Source organism: Stegostoma tigrinum, chromosome 25 (assembly GCF_030684315.1).
Source record: "Stegostoma tigrinum isolate sSteTig4 chromosome 25, sSteTig4.hap1, whole genome shotgun sequence".
Taxonomy (NCBI): domain Eukaryota; kingdom Metazoa; phylum Chordata; class Chondrichthyes; order Orectolobiformes; family Stegostomatidae; genus Stegostoma; species Stegostoma tigrinum.
In genome coordinates, this window is record NC_081378.1 from 17,649,992 (window position 1) to 17,670,045 (window position 20,054).

The window sequence follows — 20,054 nt, forward strand, 5'->3', positions numbered from 1 at the left end:
AAAATATATTATGAAGACTGATGTCAAAGCTACTGTTTTGCCAGAAGTATTCCAATTACAGAAAATCCGTTTGTCACCTGGACCTGTTTACTCTTTGTGCTTGTTCTTACAGTTAAATCAGATGCTTGCAACACTGAAATAATAAAATTCCTTCCCTACTCCTTCGGGGTGTTAAAGAACTCACTTAGGCGAAGCGTATTCCAAATGTTTGACTTTTTATTTTTGCAAGTTTTGTTTGCCATACAGATGTTTTCATCAGTTCCGTGGGCAAGGACTCCTAAATCCCTCTGTTGCATGGTTGAATTAGAAAAGGCTAGCATCCAATTGCAGTGGGTAATAGGGAAGTAAATGATATGCTGACCTTTATTTCAAAGGGAATGGAGTATAAAAGTAGGCGATCTTTCATTGTTAAACCTATGAAGTAGAGTTCCCACAGACCTACCGGACCATTGGGCTGGTGGTGGTTTAAACTGGTAGTCACCATGCCTCAGGCAAAGGGTAAGATTAGGAAGGAGGGTCTTTCATGATGACTTTAGACATTGTATAATCAAACCCATGCTGTTGGTGTTGCTCAGCTATTCAACCAATTGAGCTAACTGACTCCTAAAAACTATTCAAGGCATTAGTCAGGCCATTGCTGAAATATTGTGAACAGTTTTGATTCCTTTATCCAAGGAAAGGTGGATTGGCATTGGAATCAGTTCACCAGGCTGGTGCTTGATATGGACAGAAGAGATTGAATAGATTGAGCCTATACTCGTTGGAACTTAGAAGAATAGGCAACCTTATTGAAACATGCAGGATTCTTTGGGAGCATGACGGGATAAATTGGAAAGGTTGATTCCGCTCATGGGAGAGTCTAGGACCACAGGTTGCAATCTCAGACTAAGGGGTAATATGTTTAAGACAGATAATGAAGAATTTCATCTTGGAGAGTTGTGAATCTGGAATTCTTTACCAGAGATGGCTTTCGAGGTCAGTAAATCAAGACTTATGGGAAAATACAGGAAAATGGAGTTGAGCTGTATCAGATCAGCCATGATCTCAATGAATGGCAGAGCAAATGTGATGAGTGGAATGGTCGACTTCTCATATGCATTAGGTCTTTTGCAGAACCAAAGAGCACTGGAAATGCTTCTAATGCTGTTGACAAGAGTGAGATGAGTGACTGGAACAGATATGAGCTTCCAGGGGAAAACACAAAGGGAATGCTAATGGCCATAAAGATTCCTAGGTGCAAAATCAGTGTTAATGATAGGTACGAATGGTCAAGAATTGCTTGGACATTGGGGTAGAGGGTAGAATTGGATCCATATTTTTTGTGCTGTGAAGATGCTGAACTGAATCTTGGGTCCCGATGGCTGTAAAAAGTGCCTACGTAGAAAATGAGATTTTGTTCCTCCAGCTTGCATTAAGCTATAATAGAACCCTGCAGCAATATGTGGATGAAAACTGAGAATGCCCTAGGCCACTGTGTAACTCCTTATACTTTGTCATCTCTGTCTCTTCCCTTTTCTCTCTGATGCCAGTGCCCCTCCTAAAGCCCATTTTGCTCAAAGCAATCATTGAGTCATGCATTTAACTCTTGAATCGCCTTTACTCCCTACCAGTTTGCTTTTGCTTCTGGTTCTGGTAGTAATCTAGAGATCATCATTATTTTTGAAGTTTTACTTTTTAACGTAACTCTTGGCTGGTCAGACTCCCTGTCAGAACCTCCTTCATAAATCTCCTTATGAAGTTGATCCCTCTGTGGACCACAACCAGTGGATCCTTCTTCCCTCAATGCAAGTTCCTATCCAGCCATGAAAAGATGTCCAAAAGTCTGACATTGGGCAGACAACAAGGTCTGCTGTATTCTTGGGCTTGCCTGCAGGTACCTGTGTGTCTATCTACTTGGCTGTACTGTCTCCCACTATTGCCATATTCCTGTTAATTTCCCCTGCTTAAATCCTTCCTGTATCATGGTCAGTTTGCTTAGCCATCCTGAAACCAGTGCTTTAATTCATACAGGTAAAGGTGAAGTCACCATTTTCCAGGGAGCCATAGTACTACTCCCTAACCAGACAGGCAACTAGAAGTGGTTTTAACCAGAGGCTCACCATGCCTCAGATGACGGGAGAGGTTGAGAAAAAGGTGCGTTTATGGTAACCTCAGCCAGTGTGAAAACTGAACCCATGCATTTGGCATTACACTGGATTGCAAAACAGCCTTCTATTCGACTGAGCTAACTGGTTTCATGAGCCCATTACCTATTGACTACTTTCATTTAATAATTGCTTATGTACCTATTGCATACCCCCTATTTTTGCTCTGACTTGCTCAAGTTTCAGTATTCAGAAAAAAATTACACATGGCAGATGGTAAATAAGCACAATTTTAGTTTTAAATTCTAGACTTTTTTAAATGACTTTCCGTGTACCTGAGTTTTTATGGCAAATTGCAATTACACTATCTTTTGGCTTTGACAACTGGTATAACATACCAGAAATTCTCATAAGCCAAGACTTGAATGAGAAGCAGCAATGTAAAGCAATTAATATTAAGAAATAAAAATATACTAGAGAAATTGCTACGATAATACTGGCAAATCTCCTTGTTTGGCCTATATCTTAAGGCAGCTGCAGAGCAATGCATTAGTTCTAATCTTCAAGCATTCCATGGATTCTGGATTGGACCCCATGGATTGGAAAGAAGCAGATATAACACTGTAAAAGAAGGACAGAACAGGGGTAACAGTCAACTATAGGTCTGTTAACCTGAAATCTGAAGTAAGAGTATTATTTCGAACATTGAAATGGGGTATTTAAAATAGTTTGGTGTAATATGTTAAATGAATTGAAGATTCTTAAACATGCAGAAAACAGCATTGGAATAAATGCACAAATAACTCTCTTGTGAAGAAGACTCAAGTTGAAATCAAAATGTTTAATCTGTTTCTGTCATCGTAGATGTTGCCACTCTAGCTGGGTTTTGCTGGCATTTTTCTGCATTTGTTTTATAGCTTCAGTATCTGCACTGTGTTGCTTTTATTTTAGTGTAGGAAGAAACGGATCTTTTGAGATAGTACTGTGAAATTCCATGAGTTTCACTAAGTTCTGTGCTTGAGCATTAGTTACTTGCAATTTATAATCAGTGACTTGAAAGAAAGGATTGACTTAAATGAATACAAGTTAACTGATAGTACAAAGCTAGCTAAGCTGTGGAAAAAATGCATAGAGTCTTCAAAAAGTTACAGATTGGACAAGCTGGTGCTCATGCAGTACTATATGGAAAAGTATGCATTATGCATTTTTATAGGAGGAGGCAGAATGTTTTTAGAAGGTGAGAAACTTGTGTATATTGATATTCTGAGGTCACTGGGTCACTGAACATTTAATCAAAAAGTGAGCATGAAGATAAGCCAAGAAATTGGGAAGGCAAATGCATGTCAGCCTCAACTTTTATAAGTAAATAAGAGTAAGGAAACTTTGCAGTTAATATAGGGCCTTGATGAGACCACATTTGGTACAAGGTGCTCAATCATGGCCTTCTGACATAAGGGAGGATACTGTGTTTTCAAGGGGGTGCATTGAAGGATCACTGTATTCAACCTTGAGTTGTGAGGCCTGGTTTATGAGAAGAGAATTAGCGCAATGTTCTTGTATAGCATTCCTTTGTATGTGCCTTCCATTTAGTAAATAATTTTGGATTTGGGATATTTTCTGTTTTAATTTCAGCCATTCTAAAGTACTTTTGTTTATTGTTTAAGGTATTGAGTGCCCTCGTGGATCTCGTAACACTCCGACAGGAGTCCAGGAAGGGGAACCGTTCAGTGAAGATGCTACACAATTTACCAAGGAATTGGTGCTACAGCGTGAGGTAGGCAAATGGTTCACCTAATATCTGCAAATACTTACTCCAATCTCTGTTGTCTCAATCAAAAAAAAAATTAGAACAGTTTGTCATGGTTAAAAGAACATATTTTTGTGAGTGTATTGAAATAAAGAACATATCCTATTGTATGTGGAGTATGTAGGTTCCATCTTTAAGGAAATTGCCTTGCAGCAGTTACTGATTGTAAAATGATGTAATGGAATGAGTCAAGAGTATACTGTAATGAGGACAGTGTTTCACAAATTTGGTTGCCTGAAGCATACGAGAATTAGAAAAGATTTGTACTTTATAACAGACTGTCATAAATTTCCTATAGTACATGATTCAGCAGCTCTAGTTCACAGTCTCATTAATGAGTGGGCTTTCACATTCAGAATTCTAAGTTGTGTGTCAGTGTGCCACTTCTACCATTTAAATAACTGAATTTTGGAAATACTTCAGGCTGATGTTATCCGCGCATGAAAGTACAATGTATGTTCCTGCCCGTATATGTATGGACGCATTCAGTTGGCTTTTACAATTTAAACTTTAAACTGAGTCAGGAAAGCAGGCAATCTGAGGGATAAAATCCTTCCTACAAAAGTATGCTTTTACCAGGAGATTGTAGCAGAAGATGTGATTTTTTATAAATTGAGTGCAGTGAAACACATTGCTGAATTTTATGTCCCTTGCACAAATGTAAATGTGATGTGATAATGTTGAATTGGCAATGCACCACCATGAGATCAGCCTCCAAAGTCCTGAAAGGTGAGTAGGCGTGAAAAGAGACAGCCAGTCTGCCATCTGTAGTTACTAATTGAAAGCTATTGAGCCTGCTCATGATCCCATCATCAATTTTTGTGTGCCTGTTCAATGTTTTGGGTGTTGGATATGAAGTTTTGGTTGTGTTTTACACAGCTGTGCAAAGATGACAGAGGTTCAAGGAAAGACTGACAAGTATCATGGCTGAATGTAGCAGGAGATGCTGTTGTTGAAGGTGGCGGTGGTAACCATTTTTTTTTCACGTTTTTTTAATAGTTTTTTGAGCCTGACTTAAAAGTGAGATTCAGAGATCCTGGGAGTTTTTAAACTTTGGAGCTGTGCTGATTCCTTACCTTGCTATCACATAACATCAAATCAACAGTCTTGATTTATGCCCAGAACTGCTGCCGTCAACTACATCCCCCCCCCCCCCCCGGCACCCCCACCTTGTGACTTTGATACTTTTCCCATCAAATGGTTCCTAATTGCCTATCTGAAGTTTCATTTGATGAGCTGAAGGGGTGGGGGGGGAGACACAGTGGACCACTGAGCTTTTTGTTTTGTTTTCTTCACCCTTACAGGAAACACAATTCCACCATTTTTACAGGGTGGCTAGTTTTTGGCTGATTTAGTTTATTTTTCAACACATGGTACCCTAGTATATTGCCAAATATTAGTTGCCATGTGTTTGGCCTGTTGTTTTGAGTTGATAATTTAGGTAATGTTGGCCTTGTCCTTGGTGCTGAAAGCTCTATGGTAATTAAAAGAGCCTGCATAATTCAGGGTTGCAGTGTGAGCTGTTCTGGTTTTATAAAGAGCAAGAAATTTTGCAAATGTGCCTTATTTAGGGGCATTGGTGAGTTTTCAGCTTCTGACTTCTTCAGAACTACGTACCAAGCAATCCTATGCAGCTGTGTCATTTCTCTTTTTGGTCAAATTATTGTGAAATCCCTTTGCAGTGCAGGGTGGAAGAGAGAAAATCAGTAAATTCATGTATCCTACTCTAATGCATTTGGCTTCTGAGATTTTGAATGATGACCTGGCAAGAGTTCACATGTTCTCAACTTTCCATAATTTACGTTTAATATCATAAGAATTAAAACTGTTATTGTGCTTTTTAATATTAAATCTGTATGCCAAAAACTCTATGGGTGGTGATAATTACTTATTTACGATTTGTTGCCATCTGGTAATCTGCCTTTCAGACATTGTGTCAGGGATTACTTAGAACGATGAGGAAGTGGTAATTTGGAAAGTGGTTTCTTGAAAGCTATGATCTTGTGAATCTATTATTTATGAGCCATGTCCCTGTTTTATGTTTTACTTGTAACTATGGAAATGTATTTTAAAGATGTTGTGTAATTTTTCCCTTTTTTAAAAAGGTGAAGAAGAATCCTTCTGGAAGGTAAGCAGAATAATGAATGAGGTCAGAGTATCAAAAGCTGCCCAACATGTATTGACCATTTAGTGTTGCTGGTAGCTGCTGCCTGTGCTGTTGTGGCAGAGTTAGATGTTGCAATGCTATGGCCCACTTCTGTGTTTGAGTTTTCAACTCTCCTTTGCTCTGGAACCAAAAAATGCTAGTCCTGGTTTTTAGTGTTTTGCAGTTCCTTGGTAGAACTGCACCCTACAGGATTGAGCCTTCTAATTGCAGCTGAAGTGTAGGACATGGTATCAATTCAGAAATAATGGGTGCGTATAGCAAAAATAATGGGTGATTGAACTTGTGGATCAGACAAATAAAATTGGTAAATATAACCTTCAGAATGAATATATGAAGTATATTGGGACAATTTCTTGGATAAACGCACTCAAGGAATAGGCTTTTTTATACTTGGCTATGTGTAATAGGGCAGGGTTAATCATCTTATATTGTAATAGAGGACACCCTGGAAAAGAGTGATCGAGTGATGGAATTTCACATTTAGTTTGACAGTGAAACTATTTGAAACTAGTGCCTTAAACTTGATTCAATGCAATTATAAAGTTGTAAGTCAAAACTTGCTGAAGTGGACAGGGAAAATAGATTCAAGTGGTAATGCAATGGCAGATGTTTAAGGATATGCTTTTAGTGAGATTTGGTATATATATTACATTGTGAAGCAAGGACTGAGAAGAATGATCCGTCCATGCAGCCAAGGAAATTAAGGATGATATCAAATAAAGGCAAAATACTGCAGATGCTAGAAATATAAAATAATAAGGAAAATATTGGACTCAAAATGTAAACTGTCTGCATCTCTACAGATACTGCCTGATCTGTTAAGTTTTACCAACACATCATTTTTATTATTTACTAAGATTGCTATCAATGTGGAAAAATAAATAATTCAATGTAAAATTCAACAGCTATGTTGAGAAAAATTAGAAAGCAAAACACAACTAAAATAAGAGTATATTACTTGAGTAAGCGAGCAATAAATCTAGAACCAAACAATTCTAACATCAATGGGTATATAACAAGGAACAGAACAGTTGAAGTAAACCATGGCCCTGTGGAAGATGAAGCTGGTAAGTTAATAAAGGCAAAAGAGAAAGAGCAGAGACTTTTTGAACAAATATTTTCTCTCTGGTGTGCACAGCAGAAGCCACTTAATAAAAATCAGAGAGAGCAAATGTGAGGGAAGAATTCAAAATATGTCACAACCGAAAAAGTCTTAGTTACTCCAAAACTGAAATACTGTATGTAGTATAAGAGTAAATGCTCATAAACCTCCCTCCTGGGGGAGTTTAGAACAAGAATCTCCAGTGCATTTCGGGAAAGGCAATACATGTTGATCTTGCCAACAACCCCTCTATTCCAAGAAAGAATGAGAAAAGAACCAGGGAATGTAGATTCAATCAGGGGTCAGCCATTTACAGCAGTGATGAGGAATTACTTCTGTCAGAGAGTCATTATCTCTTGAATTCTCTTCTCTAAAGAGTTGCAGAGGCTGAATCGTTGAATGGATTCAGTTCTCAGACACATTTCTCAGCTAGTGGTTGTCTAGGGTTATGAGGTTGGTCAGCATCGTGGAATTGAGGCTGCAGTCAAATTGGCTAATGCTTGTTTAATAATGGGACAAGCTTGAGAGTTGCATATATGGCTCATTCCTTGTATTTGCGTTTGAAACAGCAGCAGCACGCTAGCCTTTTACTACCCTTTTACTTCCCTTTTACTTTAACAATGAAGATTTTACAGCCTGCTGACTTCGCTTTAATTTGGTGTCATTTCAGCTTGTTTGTATGAGAGTAAAGGCTTCAGGATACATGAACTGATTATAGCTGTATGGTACAGGAACCCATTTGAGAGGGGGAAGTAAGAAGGATCATGGCACAACATCGAGGGCCGAAGGGCCTGTACTGTGCTGTAATGTTCTACGGTGGTAGTGGGGGACAGTGTAATGAAAGTTGCCACTGAATGGGCAGTGTGCTGGAAATCAAGGGTCACTATTCCTGAGTTATCTCAAATGTGAAAAGTTGTTCAGTGTCTAAATTAGGAATTTGTCTAACTGACAAACTCATGTTTAGAGAAAATGCTCACCAGGTTTCCTAAAATTTAAACTCCTATCCCTTAAGTGCCTCCCTTCACAAACAGATGCACAAAGACAGTCAAGACAAGGACCTCTACTGTTTGTAATTTTTATTAATGACTTGGATGAGGGGATTGAAGGATGGGTCAGCAAGTTTGCAGATGACACAAAGGTCGGAGGTGTCGTTGACAGTATAGAGGGCTGTTGTAGGCTGCAGCGGGACATTGACAGGATGCAGAGATGGGCTGAGAGGTGGCAGATGGAGTTCAACCTGGATAAATGCGAGGTGATGTATTTTGGAAGGTCGAATTTGAAATCTGAGTACAGGATTAAGGATAGGATTCTTGGCAGTGTGGAGGAACAGAGGGATCTTGGTGTGCAGATACATAGATCCCTTAAAATGGCCACCCAAGTGGACAGGGTTGTTAAGAAAGCATATGGTTTTTTGGCTTTCATTAACAGGGGGATTGAGTTTAAGAGTCGTGAGATCTTGTTGCAGCTCTATAAAACTTTGGTTAGACCGCACTTGGAATACTGCGTCCAGTTCTGGTCGCCGTATTATAGGAAAGATGTGGATGCTTTGGAGAGGGTTCAGAGGAGGTTTACCAGGATGCTGCCTGGACTGGAGGGCTTATCTTATGAAGAGAGGTTGACTGAGCTCGGTCTCTTTTCATTGGAGAAAAGGAGGAGAAGGGACCTAATTGAGGTATACAAGATAATGAGAGGCATAGATAGAGTTGATAGCCAGAGACTATTTCCCAGGGCAGCAATGGCTAGCACGAGGGGTCATAGTTTTAAGCTGGTTGGTGGAAAGTATAGAGGGGATGTCAGAGGCGGGTTCTTTACAGAGAGAGTTGTGAGAGCATGGAATGCATTGCCAGCAGCAGTTGTGGAAGCAAGGTCATTTGGGGTCATTTAAGAGACTGCTGGACATGCATATGGTCACAGAAATTTGAGGGTGCATACATGAGGATCAATGGTCGGCACAACATTGTGGGCTGAAGGGCCTGTTCTGTGCTGTGCTGTACTGTTCTATGTTCTATGTTCTATGATTATTCAGGAAAGCGTCAGGGAAATAGCACCAGAATTGATAACGGTATTCAATGAGGTTTTTATTTCTTTTTCCCTTTACATTCTTTGATGTTGGCACATGATTGTTTGCATATTGAGGCTGATTTTAATTTATTGATCGAGAACTTACCCCTTTCAGAATCTCTAAAGGTGATTTACTCTTTGTATCAACAGCGACTTGTCAGAGGATGGTGTATGGAAGTTAGCTAGTTATGAGTGGAGACTTTCAACTCACAGGAATGAAACATGCGGAGAGATTTGTGTTGTTTTCTGTTTGTAGGCTAAGTATTTCTCTGCTGCAATGGGCCTGACAAGCCATGCTCACCAAGCCAGGAGCCAATCAAAATTCGGTTGTCAAGCTATTGACCCTGAGTGTATAACCCCATCAGTTCTGTTTTGTCTGCTTTTGCTATCGCTGTTCCAGAAAGAAATAAACATTGTATAAAATTCACAGTGTCTGCCAGTAAAGGTGATCTTTAAAACTGCAGCCTATCTTTGCATAGTTTCCTTTATTTAAAGCAATATATATTTTTTAATCCATAGACCAAAACTAAGGACAAAAAACTGTGATCTTTACTTGAGGGGGATTGACACTTGTCCTGTCGTGAAGTGCATGAGTCCACATGGCTATGTTGCCTGGTTACTGCCTGTCTTCAGGACATATGCTGTAGCCATCTGGAGTGGGAGGGGAAGGATCCATTCATTGTGGTCGATATAGGGGCCAACAACATAGGCAAGAAAAAGGAGGTGCTTCTACATAGACACTGAGAAGTTAGGTGCTAAATCATAAAAACATACAGCGGCCACATGAGGTCAAAGTGTTCATTCGAGTAATTTTTAAAGGTCGAGGTTACCAGCCTGAGCTACCCTCCCAGGCAGTGCGTTCCAGAACCTTGCCATGCTCTAAGTTTAAATGCCATCCCTGAAATGCAGTCTAAGTCTCCCGTCCTTCTCTTTAAAAGTGTGCCCCTAAACTAAGGGGAACCGCTGCTTCCTACCCACCCTGTCCATGCCCTGCAATCTTATGCACCTCTATCAGGACTGCTCAACCTTCTCTGCTCCTAAGGAAACAACCTGAGGTTATGTAGCCTGTCTTCATAGCTGAAAGGCTCCACCTCAGGTAACATCCTATTGAATCTCCTCTACACTCACTCCAGTGCAATCAAATCTTTCTTACATTGTGGTCACCAGAACTGCACGTAGTATTCCAGCCATGGTCTAACCAAAGTTCTGTACAGCTCCAACAGGACCTCCCAGCTCTTTTAATTTATGCCACAGCTGCTAAAGGCAAGCATCCTGTATGCTGCCTTAACTTTATCAGCTATCTTCAAGGAACTCGTTCGTTTGAGCTTCCTAGTGACTTGCCATTCATAGAGTATGCAATTAAAAGGCAGAATCTCAAAGGTCATATTCTCTGAATTATTACCAAAACCATGTGCAAATTGACATAGTGCAAATCAAACCTCCAGAGTTTCTTCAGCAATTTATGTTTTTGTTTTATAAGAATGTGTGGTTCAAAGACTAGCATGGGAGAGGTGGGTTTTGGTTTGTCGAATACTGGTCCCAGTATTGGGGAAAGTGGGGCCTGAACCAGTGTGAAGTTCTTCACCTGAAAGCGATGACTGATGTTCTTGTCATCTGTAGAATCAGAGCAGTACAAAAGATTTTAATCTAAATAGTAGGGATAAGAGATCAAATTTGGAAAAATGTGATGAATCAAAGAGTGGAGCTAACAGAAAAGATAAAGGTATCAACGTGGGAAATGATAAAAGACAATGTCAGGAAGGAACAGAGAGTATAAATCTAAAAGTCAACCAACAGCCAAGGCTAGAATTTACAAGCAGAGAAAAAGGATAGAATTAAAGGCTCAGTACCTGAATACAACTATGTTTCAAAACAAAAGCAATGAATGAGTACAGAAATGAATAGGTATATTGTGGTAGCTGTTACAGAAATATGGTGCAGTATGACATGGATTTGAACCTGAGGGGGCAGGAGAAAGGCTTGGCAGAACGGATCAGGGAGAACACAAAGGCATTTTACACTTATGTGAGGAATAAGAGAATGGTCAAAGAAAGAGTAGGGCCGATCAGGGATAGCAGAGGGAACTTGTGTATGGAGTCTGAGGAGGTAGGGGAAGCCCTAAATGAGTTTTTTGCTTCTGTCTTCAAGAAGGAAACGAACTTTGTAGTGAATGAAACCTTTGAAGAGCAGGTGTGCATGCTGGAATGGATAGAGATAGAGGAAGCTGATGTGCTGAAAATTTTGTCAAACATTAAGATTGTCAAGTCGCCAGGCCCGGACCAGATTTTTCCTCGGCTGCTTTGGGAAGCGAGAAATGCAATTGCTTCACCACTTGCGAAGATCTTTGCATCCTTGCTGTCCACTGGAGTCGTACCTGAGGACTGGAGAGAGGCAAATGTAATTCCTCTCTTCAAGTAAGGAAATAGGGAAATCCCCGGCAGTTACAGACCAGTAAATCTCACGTCTGTCGTCTGCAAGGTGTTAGAAAGGATTCTGAGGGATAGGATTTATGACCATCTGGAAGAGCATGGCTTGATTAAATGCAGTCAGCTCGGCTTTGTGAGGGGCAGGTCATGCCTCACAAACCTTATCGAGTTCTTTGAGGATGTGACTAGAAAAGTTGATGAGGGTCGAGCTGTGGATGTGGTGCATATGGACTTCAGCAAGGCATTTGATAAGGTTCCCCATGGTAGGCTCATTCAGAAGGTCAGGAGGAATGGGATACAGGGGAACTTAGCTGTCTGGATACAGAATCGGCTGGCCAACAGAAGACAGTGAGTGGTAGTAGAAGGAAAATATTCTGCCTGGAAGTCAGTGGTGAGTGGTGTTCCACAGGGCTCTGTCCTTGGGCCTCTACTGTTTGTAATTTTTATTAATGACTTGGATGAGGGGATTGAAGGATGGGTCAGCAAGTTTGCAGGCGACACGAAGGTCGGAGGTGTCGTTGACAGTATAGAGGGCTGTTGTAGGCTGCTGCGGGACATTGACAGGATGCAGAGATGGGCTGAGAGGTGGCAGATGGAGTTCAACCTGGATAAATGCGAGGTGATGCATTTTGGAAGGTCGAATTTGAAAGCTGAGTACAGGATTAAGGATAGGATCCTTGGCAGTGTGGAGGAACAGGGGGACCTTGGTGTGCAGATACATAGATGCCTTAAAATGGCCACCCAAGTGGACAGGGTTGTTAAGAAAGCATATGGTGTTTTGGCTTTCATTAGCAGGGGGATTGAGTTTAAGAGTCGTGAGATCTTGTTGCAGCTCTATAAAACTTTGGTTAGACCGCACTTGGAATACTGCGTCCAGTTGTGGTCGCCCTATTATAGGAACGATGTGGATGCTTTGGAGGGGGTTCAGAGGAGGTTTACCAGGATGCTGCCTGGACTGGAGGGCTTATGTTATGAAGAGAGGTTGACTGAGCTCGGTCTCTTTTCATTGGAGAAAAGGAGGAGGAGAGGGGACCTAATTGAAGTATACAAGATAATGAGAGGCATAGGTAGAGTTGATAGTCAGAGACTATTTCCCAGGGCAGAAATGGCTAACACGAGGGGTCATAGTTTTAAGCTGGTTGGAGGAAAGTACAGAGGGGATGTCAGAGGTGGGTTCTTTACAGAGAGAGTTGTGAGAGCATGGAATGCGTTGCCAGCAGCCGTTGTGGAAGCAAGGTCATTGGGGTCATTTAAGAGACTGCTGGACATGCATATGGTCACAGAAATTTGAGGGTGCATATATGAGGATCAGTGGTCGGCACAACATCGTGGGCTGAAGGGCCTGTTCTGTGCTGTACTGTTCTATGTTCTATGAATCTTGAAGATTACAGTACATTTACTTGGGGCAGAAAACTGCGTGAAGGTGCAGTGGTGGCTTTGATAGTGAAATAAATTCAGAAAATCCAAATGTGGAAACTGTTGGGTAGAAATGAGAAATAATAAAGACTAGAATTCACTTGTGGGATTGGTGTACAGGCCCTCTAACAGTAACCACATGGTAGGGTGAAGCTTGAAGAAAGAAATCTAGTACCTTGTCTGGAAAGACCAGTGACAATCAATTGAATTTATAGTCTACATAGCGAATGGAAAAGTCAGATGAGCAAAGGTAGCCTTAATGAGGAGTTCACAGAACATTTTCAGCACAGTTTCTTGGAATAGCATGTTCTACCAGAAGATGGGCTATACTAGACCTGATATTGTGTAACAAAATAGTATTAATTAATGATCTCATGGTGAAAGCTCCTTAAGTTATGCTGACCGTAATATCATTGAGGGGGGAGGTGAATGAATTCAAGTCTACATATTTGTAAAACTTAAATAAAGGGAATAATGAGGGTATGGCTGAAGTGAACTGGCACATTAGATTAAATGGATCTGTCAACAAGGATGCAGTGCCAGTTATTTAAGGGGATATTTCAGAATACAGTGCACAGAACAGATACATTCTGGTAAGCAAGAAAATTTCTAAGTGCTGGAGCCACCTTTTTATGGTTAACTGGAAAAATTACATATGTATCAAACTTGAAGCAATTGTACGTAATAATTAAAAGACAGTTGGCAAGTTAGATTGGACAGAATGGAGAAAAAGAAAGCAAGACTGACCAAAATATTTTAAGGAGGGACGAATTAAAATGTGATGAAAAGTTAGCCAGCAATACAAAAACAGAATGCGAAGGTTCCAGTAAATATTTAACGAGAGAAAGTAAGCAAAGTGAGCATTGGTTTAATAGAAATTCAGACATAAGAGTTAATAATAGAAAATAAGGAAAAGATATGTGAATTGACTGGGTATTTTGCATCAGTCTTTGCTATTGAGGATAGAAGTATCATCCCAGAAGTAGCAATAAATCAGGAAGGAAGGACTCTGGAAAATACATTTTTGCTGAGTAATTAATTGGAACTGCAGGCTGTCAAGTGCTAGGTCCTAATAGAATTCACTCTCAGCTTTTAAAAGATGTGTATTAATCTAAAATGAAGCCCTTTAGAACTCGGGCACTTGTCAGCCCACCGTTCCAACAACTTAGCAATTCCGCTGGGTCTGGAAACCTCAGAAAAATTTGGTTGTAGTCTCAAAGCTCAAAAGGTCCTGTCCCAGTAAAGCCTTATTGCTTTGCATTAACTCCTGGGTAAGTTCCTGGATAAGTATGAAACCAAACCCCAGACTCCCCACTGACTCCACCAACTGAAACTCCTCTTAGGTTCTTTGGACCTTTGACAGCCATCTCCTGACCTGATAAGCCTCCTGCTTGACTTATTTCAATCCACCACTTTCCCCCACCGCCCCAAACCTCTCACTTAACTTGTATACTTGCCTTCTCAAAAAAGCTGTCAAAGTGGTTTAATTTTGCTGCTGAACATTTAGAACACAGAATATAGTACATTTAGTGTGGCAGATGGGGTGTTGTTTCTCCAAAGAGATTGTCTTTGCTGGATTTGTGGATTCCTGAACAGGTTCATAATAGGAATCACCTCTCCAGGAATCTCCGGAGAAGTGTAACAGATAAGTGTAATTTTTAATCTGATTACTTTTAGGGTTTCTGATCAAATACTTGAGCCAAAGCATCTTCATAATAAGAGTCCTATGTCAAAAATGACCACCTAGTCAAGATGCTTGGTAATACTCAATACGTTGAGAAAGTGGTAGTAATGGGCCTGTAGGAACTTTGCAATGGTGGAGAGGGAAGAAGGTTGGCAGGAGGAGGAAGATAGGGAACGGCAGAACAGTTGAAATTCACTGTGCTGAAAATTCTAATTGGCAATGTTTGTATGATTTGTCTAGTACTTGAACAAGAAATCTCTTCGTTTTTATCCAAACATCGGTCTTTTAATTCAACTGAAGTCCTGTGTGCTATTTGTCATTGACATAAAAGATCCAATGGCATTATTTCAAAGAAGAACCCTGATCAATATTTATCCCTCTGTCAACATCTCTAAATCGGATTATTTGGTCATTACCACGTTGCTGTTCGTGGAAATTGTAATGTACAGACTGTCAGTCATAAAATGCAAAACAGTAGCATGGTTGCAACATAAAAGGTTGCTGTTTGTCCATCGTGCCCATGCTAGTTCCTGAGAGCATCCCACTTCCTCCCACTCCCCTGTCTTTCCCCCTGCTGTGTTCCATGAGTGTGTGAAAAATAGAGTACATGGCTGTACTGCACAGATGTAACAGCTAAATGCAAATGTTGCTAATTCTAAATTCTACATTTGTATCTCTTTGTTTTGAGCTGACGAATGAGGAATTAGTCAAGCCTCATGCTGGAGTGAGAAATCTCCCGATCAGTTTAGCCCATCAAATGAAACTGGCCTCCAACAGTTGTCTTTTCTTTCAACACAAACTTGCAACAAAGAGGAGTTTTCTACATTGTCTTGGGACAAATTGTCTAATTTTAATAGTATTTTTAATGATTAACTCTACCATTTATTAAGAAACTGTTCCAAGAGATCTCAAGTTGCCTTAACTGAAGCTCATAATGCAAATATACTTGTAGGGAAGCTGCAAATGGCTTTGTCGTGCTGACTTGTGTAATTGTCTCTCATAGATCCTTGCATATGCTCATTAAAAGTAAACATGTGTAAGTTGTTAAGATTTGCAAGTGTTGAAGGTTTATTTGACATCACCTGTTTAAGGATGTATCATTATCACTTTTACTTCAATGGTTTCAATAGTTTCTGGACGAAATTTATGTGCAAACTGTAGATCTGATTTCAAGTCAACCAGGAAAACATGTCCTTTTCTGTTAATGCATTTGTGCAGTATTAGCAGTTCCTAGATGACATTGTTAAAACTTTAATACCATCACTAAATTTTGTACAGTGATGAATCAAGGAGAATTTCACTTCTAGATGGTATTGCACATGTTAATATTGATATATTTGACTGTCTCCTTGCTAAATACTCAACTTTGGGCAATCTAGGGCAAGTTCTTATTTTGAAGATACAGGTTTAGAGAGTGAATGTATGGTAAAACTGAAAGAAGAAACAGTTGAATCAAGGACCAATTTTGGAAGTTTGTAAACAGATTTTGTGGATTCCCCTGACTCCAGTAGCAGTACAGGGTTGTAAAGAGTAGACTACAGTGTAATAAAACACAAAAATTCAGCCCTTTTTTTAAAAATCGTACCCTTCAATGTTGGCACTGTAGCATACGTTGCTATGTTGTGAATTGTGTTTTTCAAACCCTATAAGGTTTTACAACATTAGGTTTAATAGTCAGGAACTGAATGCCGTTGCAACATGTAGTGGAACTGCTACTTAACTACTAGTAAATGAGCATTGAGCAAAAACTAATCAGCAGTGGATGACTGGAGAATGCATTTCTTCAAAAGGTAGGATAGATTTTAGTGGCTTGAGTTCCTGATAAAGGCAGCCTAATAAATTGATTCCTAGCCCTGCTGTGCTTGCCACCTCTTCTAGTTGATGATGCATCAGAACTTTTTGAATACAACCTAAAATCTCTTCATGTTAAGATTTTTTTAGTTTAAACTTCAAAGATTTAGATAACATTGATTCGGTGTCCAGTGGTTTCACTTTGGCGCTGATTGTTTAATTTCATGCTGGTTGATTCCTTAATTTTGGAAAGTGTCGTGCAAGATCTTAATTCCCCTCTCATCCATTATCCATGACGTTTTCATCAGAATGTTTATTTGCTCATGGTTTGGGCTGAAAGGAATGAACAGGAAGCTGCTGAATTTTTTATAGTTGATGATCGCAACTGGTCTTTAACTATTGTGATTTTCTTTGATTCTGCTATGTGAAAAGATTGCAGTGTTCAAGCACTGAATGTTTATTAGAATTTGTTGAAAGTATAAAGTGCCTCATGAAAGGGTAAAAGCGCAAGCAGATAAAGTGTAAGTTAGTTGCAGCAACACTGTGTGTGTGTGTGTGTGTGTGTGTGTGTGTGAGAATCCTGCATACACAAGCTTCACCAACTGTGCCCTCCCCCATCAACCGTAATTGCAGCTCTTTCCTTACCAAGCACGTCCTCAGCAATGACATGTGCAGACTTTTGTTTCATACCCAGTGAATGGAATGAGATAAACATCTTTTCTTTGCATTACCTTTCTGTTCTCCGCAGCAGTTGGTTTAGCTGACCTCGGGACTCTGCTTTATTAGATTTGTGAACATTAAACAGTAAACAATTTTTTTCAATGTATAGTAGCTAAAGGGAAAGTCAGCAAGGAATGTTTTGAAATGTGTTCTTTTGTGGGATGTGGCCATCAGTGGCCAGCTAGCGTTTATTGTCCATCACAGTTGGTGGTAAGCTATCTTCCTCTCTCTCTCTCTCTCTCTCTCTCTCTCTCTCTCTCTCTCTCTCTTCTCCCCTCCCCACCACCACCTCCCAAATTCAACTGTAGTCTATATGGTGTAGATGTACCTATAGTGCTGTTAGGGATGGACTTCCAGGATTTTGCCCTGAAAGCAGCAATAAAAAACAAATTCCCCAAGCCAGAACAATGTGTAGCTTAAAGGGAAGATTGAAATTTATGGTGTTCCATTGCAGTTCTTTGCTTGCCCCTGTAAGTAGCAAAGTTGTGCAATTGGAAGATGCTGTCAAGGGAACCATGAGTTATTAGGGTACATCTCTCAGTCTACAATACTGCAAATGTGTGTCGTTGGCAGATGGGGTACCACTCAAGTGAGCTGCTTTGCCCTGGAAGTTGTCAAGCTTCTTCGGAACACGGAAACATAGAAGCTATTTGACCCTTTGTGCTACACCACCATTGAAAAAGATCATGGCTGATCAGGTCTCAGCTCCACTTCCCTATTTGCATGCCCTGTCACTCCATTGGTTATTTTTGTAAAAACACTGTCTATTGCAACCTTGGAAAAAATTTAAGAGCCAGTCTCCACCATGTTCTCGATGAGAATTTGATCCTTTGAGAGGAAAAACATCTTCATTTCTCCTAAACCACCTATTCTTATTTTGCCTCTCCCACAAGAGGAAGCATGCCATGTTATCCACCCTATCCAGTTCCTTCAAAATCTCTCATGTTTCAATAAGAATATTCTTTTGTTCCTCAGTCAGTCTAGATGTATCTGATTCAATATTTCTTCCTAAGAAAAGCCTTGCAACCCAGGAATAAGTCATGCATTCCTTCGTCAAACAAGGTGACGAGAATTGTATACATTGCATCAAATGTGGCCGCACTTTACAGCTGTAGTACAAGCTCTGTACTTGAATCGCCCCTTACAATAATCAACAGGGTTTCATTTGCCTGTCTAATCACTTAATGTAACTGCATGGCAATATAATTTGCTTTATGTACCAGGATACCCAGATTCCTCTCCATCTGAAAATCTGCCATCCAGCCTTGATCTGGACTACATGTGTTTGATGTTTAGCTGCACTCTGAATTAGCCCTAGAAAGAACAACTGAAGATGAGCAACATATGCTGGTCTTGCCAATAACACACATAACCCATGGAAGAATGAAAGAAGCCACAAGTTCTGCAAACAATAAGTCTTTGTTGAGAGTTTTTAAATACCTTTTTAAAAGAGTTCTTTGGGAGTCGCAGGGAAGCCATGTTACAACCATGAATGGTGGTGTAGCACAAAAGGGTCAAATAGCCCATTCCTGCTTGTAACTTCTATGTTTCCACGTTCCTAAGAAACTTGACAACATCCAGGACAAAGCAGCTCACTCAAGTGGTACCCCATCTGCCAACAACACACATTTGCAGTAGTGTGGACCATTTATGAGATGCACCCTAATAACGCATCATGGTTCCCTTGATGGCACCTTCCAATCACACAATCTTCACAACCTCCAGTCAGGAGGAATGGATGTTACTCTAAGCCCACAATTCAATGGGTCACAACAATACTTTTCTCAGTTCCTGACCAGTTAAATATCTTTAACTATAATCAGGTTTCAAACAAAAGGATCTCTCTACCAGGTTTCTTGATAAACGCAATTGAGTTCATTATCCAAACAAAACTTATTCGAAAAAGATGCAATAATTAGGTAACATACTAAACAGAAATTTATAAATACTTGTCCCTCTGAGTGTCCCCCTCACAGATCTATGACAGTGCCACCTCTCAGGATTATTTTGTATGTTGGAGGCGCATGAAAATATGGTAATTGGAGAGTTTTCCATCACTCTACTGATGAATCTTGACCGGACTTTAGGGAATCGGGAGATGAATAATTAGCAGAATTCCTCACCTCTGGGTGCGTTTGTAGTCATGGTATTCATGTATCTGAAATACTTCAGTTTCTTGTAAATGGTTACTACTTGACATTCTGATAGGCGGAAGGATTCAGATGGTAAAACCTGGTTCATTCTTCCTTGACTGCTTTTTGTGTGGCATCAAATGTTATTTGCTGCCTATCAGTCCAAGTCTGAATGTTGTCCCAATCTTTATGGATGTGGACTGTAACAATATCTCTGGCATTGTGAATGATATTGAACATGCACAATTATCAGTTGTTATGCCTAATTATTGTAGCGGTACAATCAATGTTGAAGCAGCTGAAGATGGTTGAGTGTAGGATATAGATACAAGGAACTCCAGCAGTAGTGTCCTGAGACTGAGGAATTTGACCTCCAACAAACATCCATCTTCATTTGTGCAGAGTATTAATCCAACCAGAATAGTGCTTTCCCCTGGTTCACATTGACTTCAGTTTTGTTAGGACCATGTTTGTTGAAAGGCTATCTTGATGTCACAATCTGTCCAGTCCTGATTTGAAGACAGAATGAAAATAAACAGGTTATTGCTGAGTGTGTGCCACTTAATGGTATTGTTGAATTGAACAAATACTTGAAAAGGAAAATATTCTTTGTCTTTAAGCAGGAAGCTCCAGGCTGTACCTATTTGGTTTTTTTCCCCCAAAG

The 20,054-nt window shown here is 40.0% G+C and overlaps 1 protein-coding gene across 1 annotated transcript in view; it reads left to right on the forward strand.

The window, feature by feature from the left end:
* snd1 (staphylococcal nuclease and tudor domain containing 1) overlaps positions 1 to 20,054 on the forward strand; it is an 879,367-nt gene that overhangs the window by 363,509 nt on the left and 495,804 nt on the right. The window contains exon 16 of the mRNA XM_048553925.2: positions 3,749 to 3,858. Coding sequence (XP_048409882.1) covers positions 3,749 to 3,858 — 110 coding nt within the window. The remainder of the gene's footprint in view (positions 1 to 3,748; positions 3,859 to 20,054) is intronic.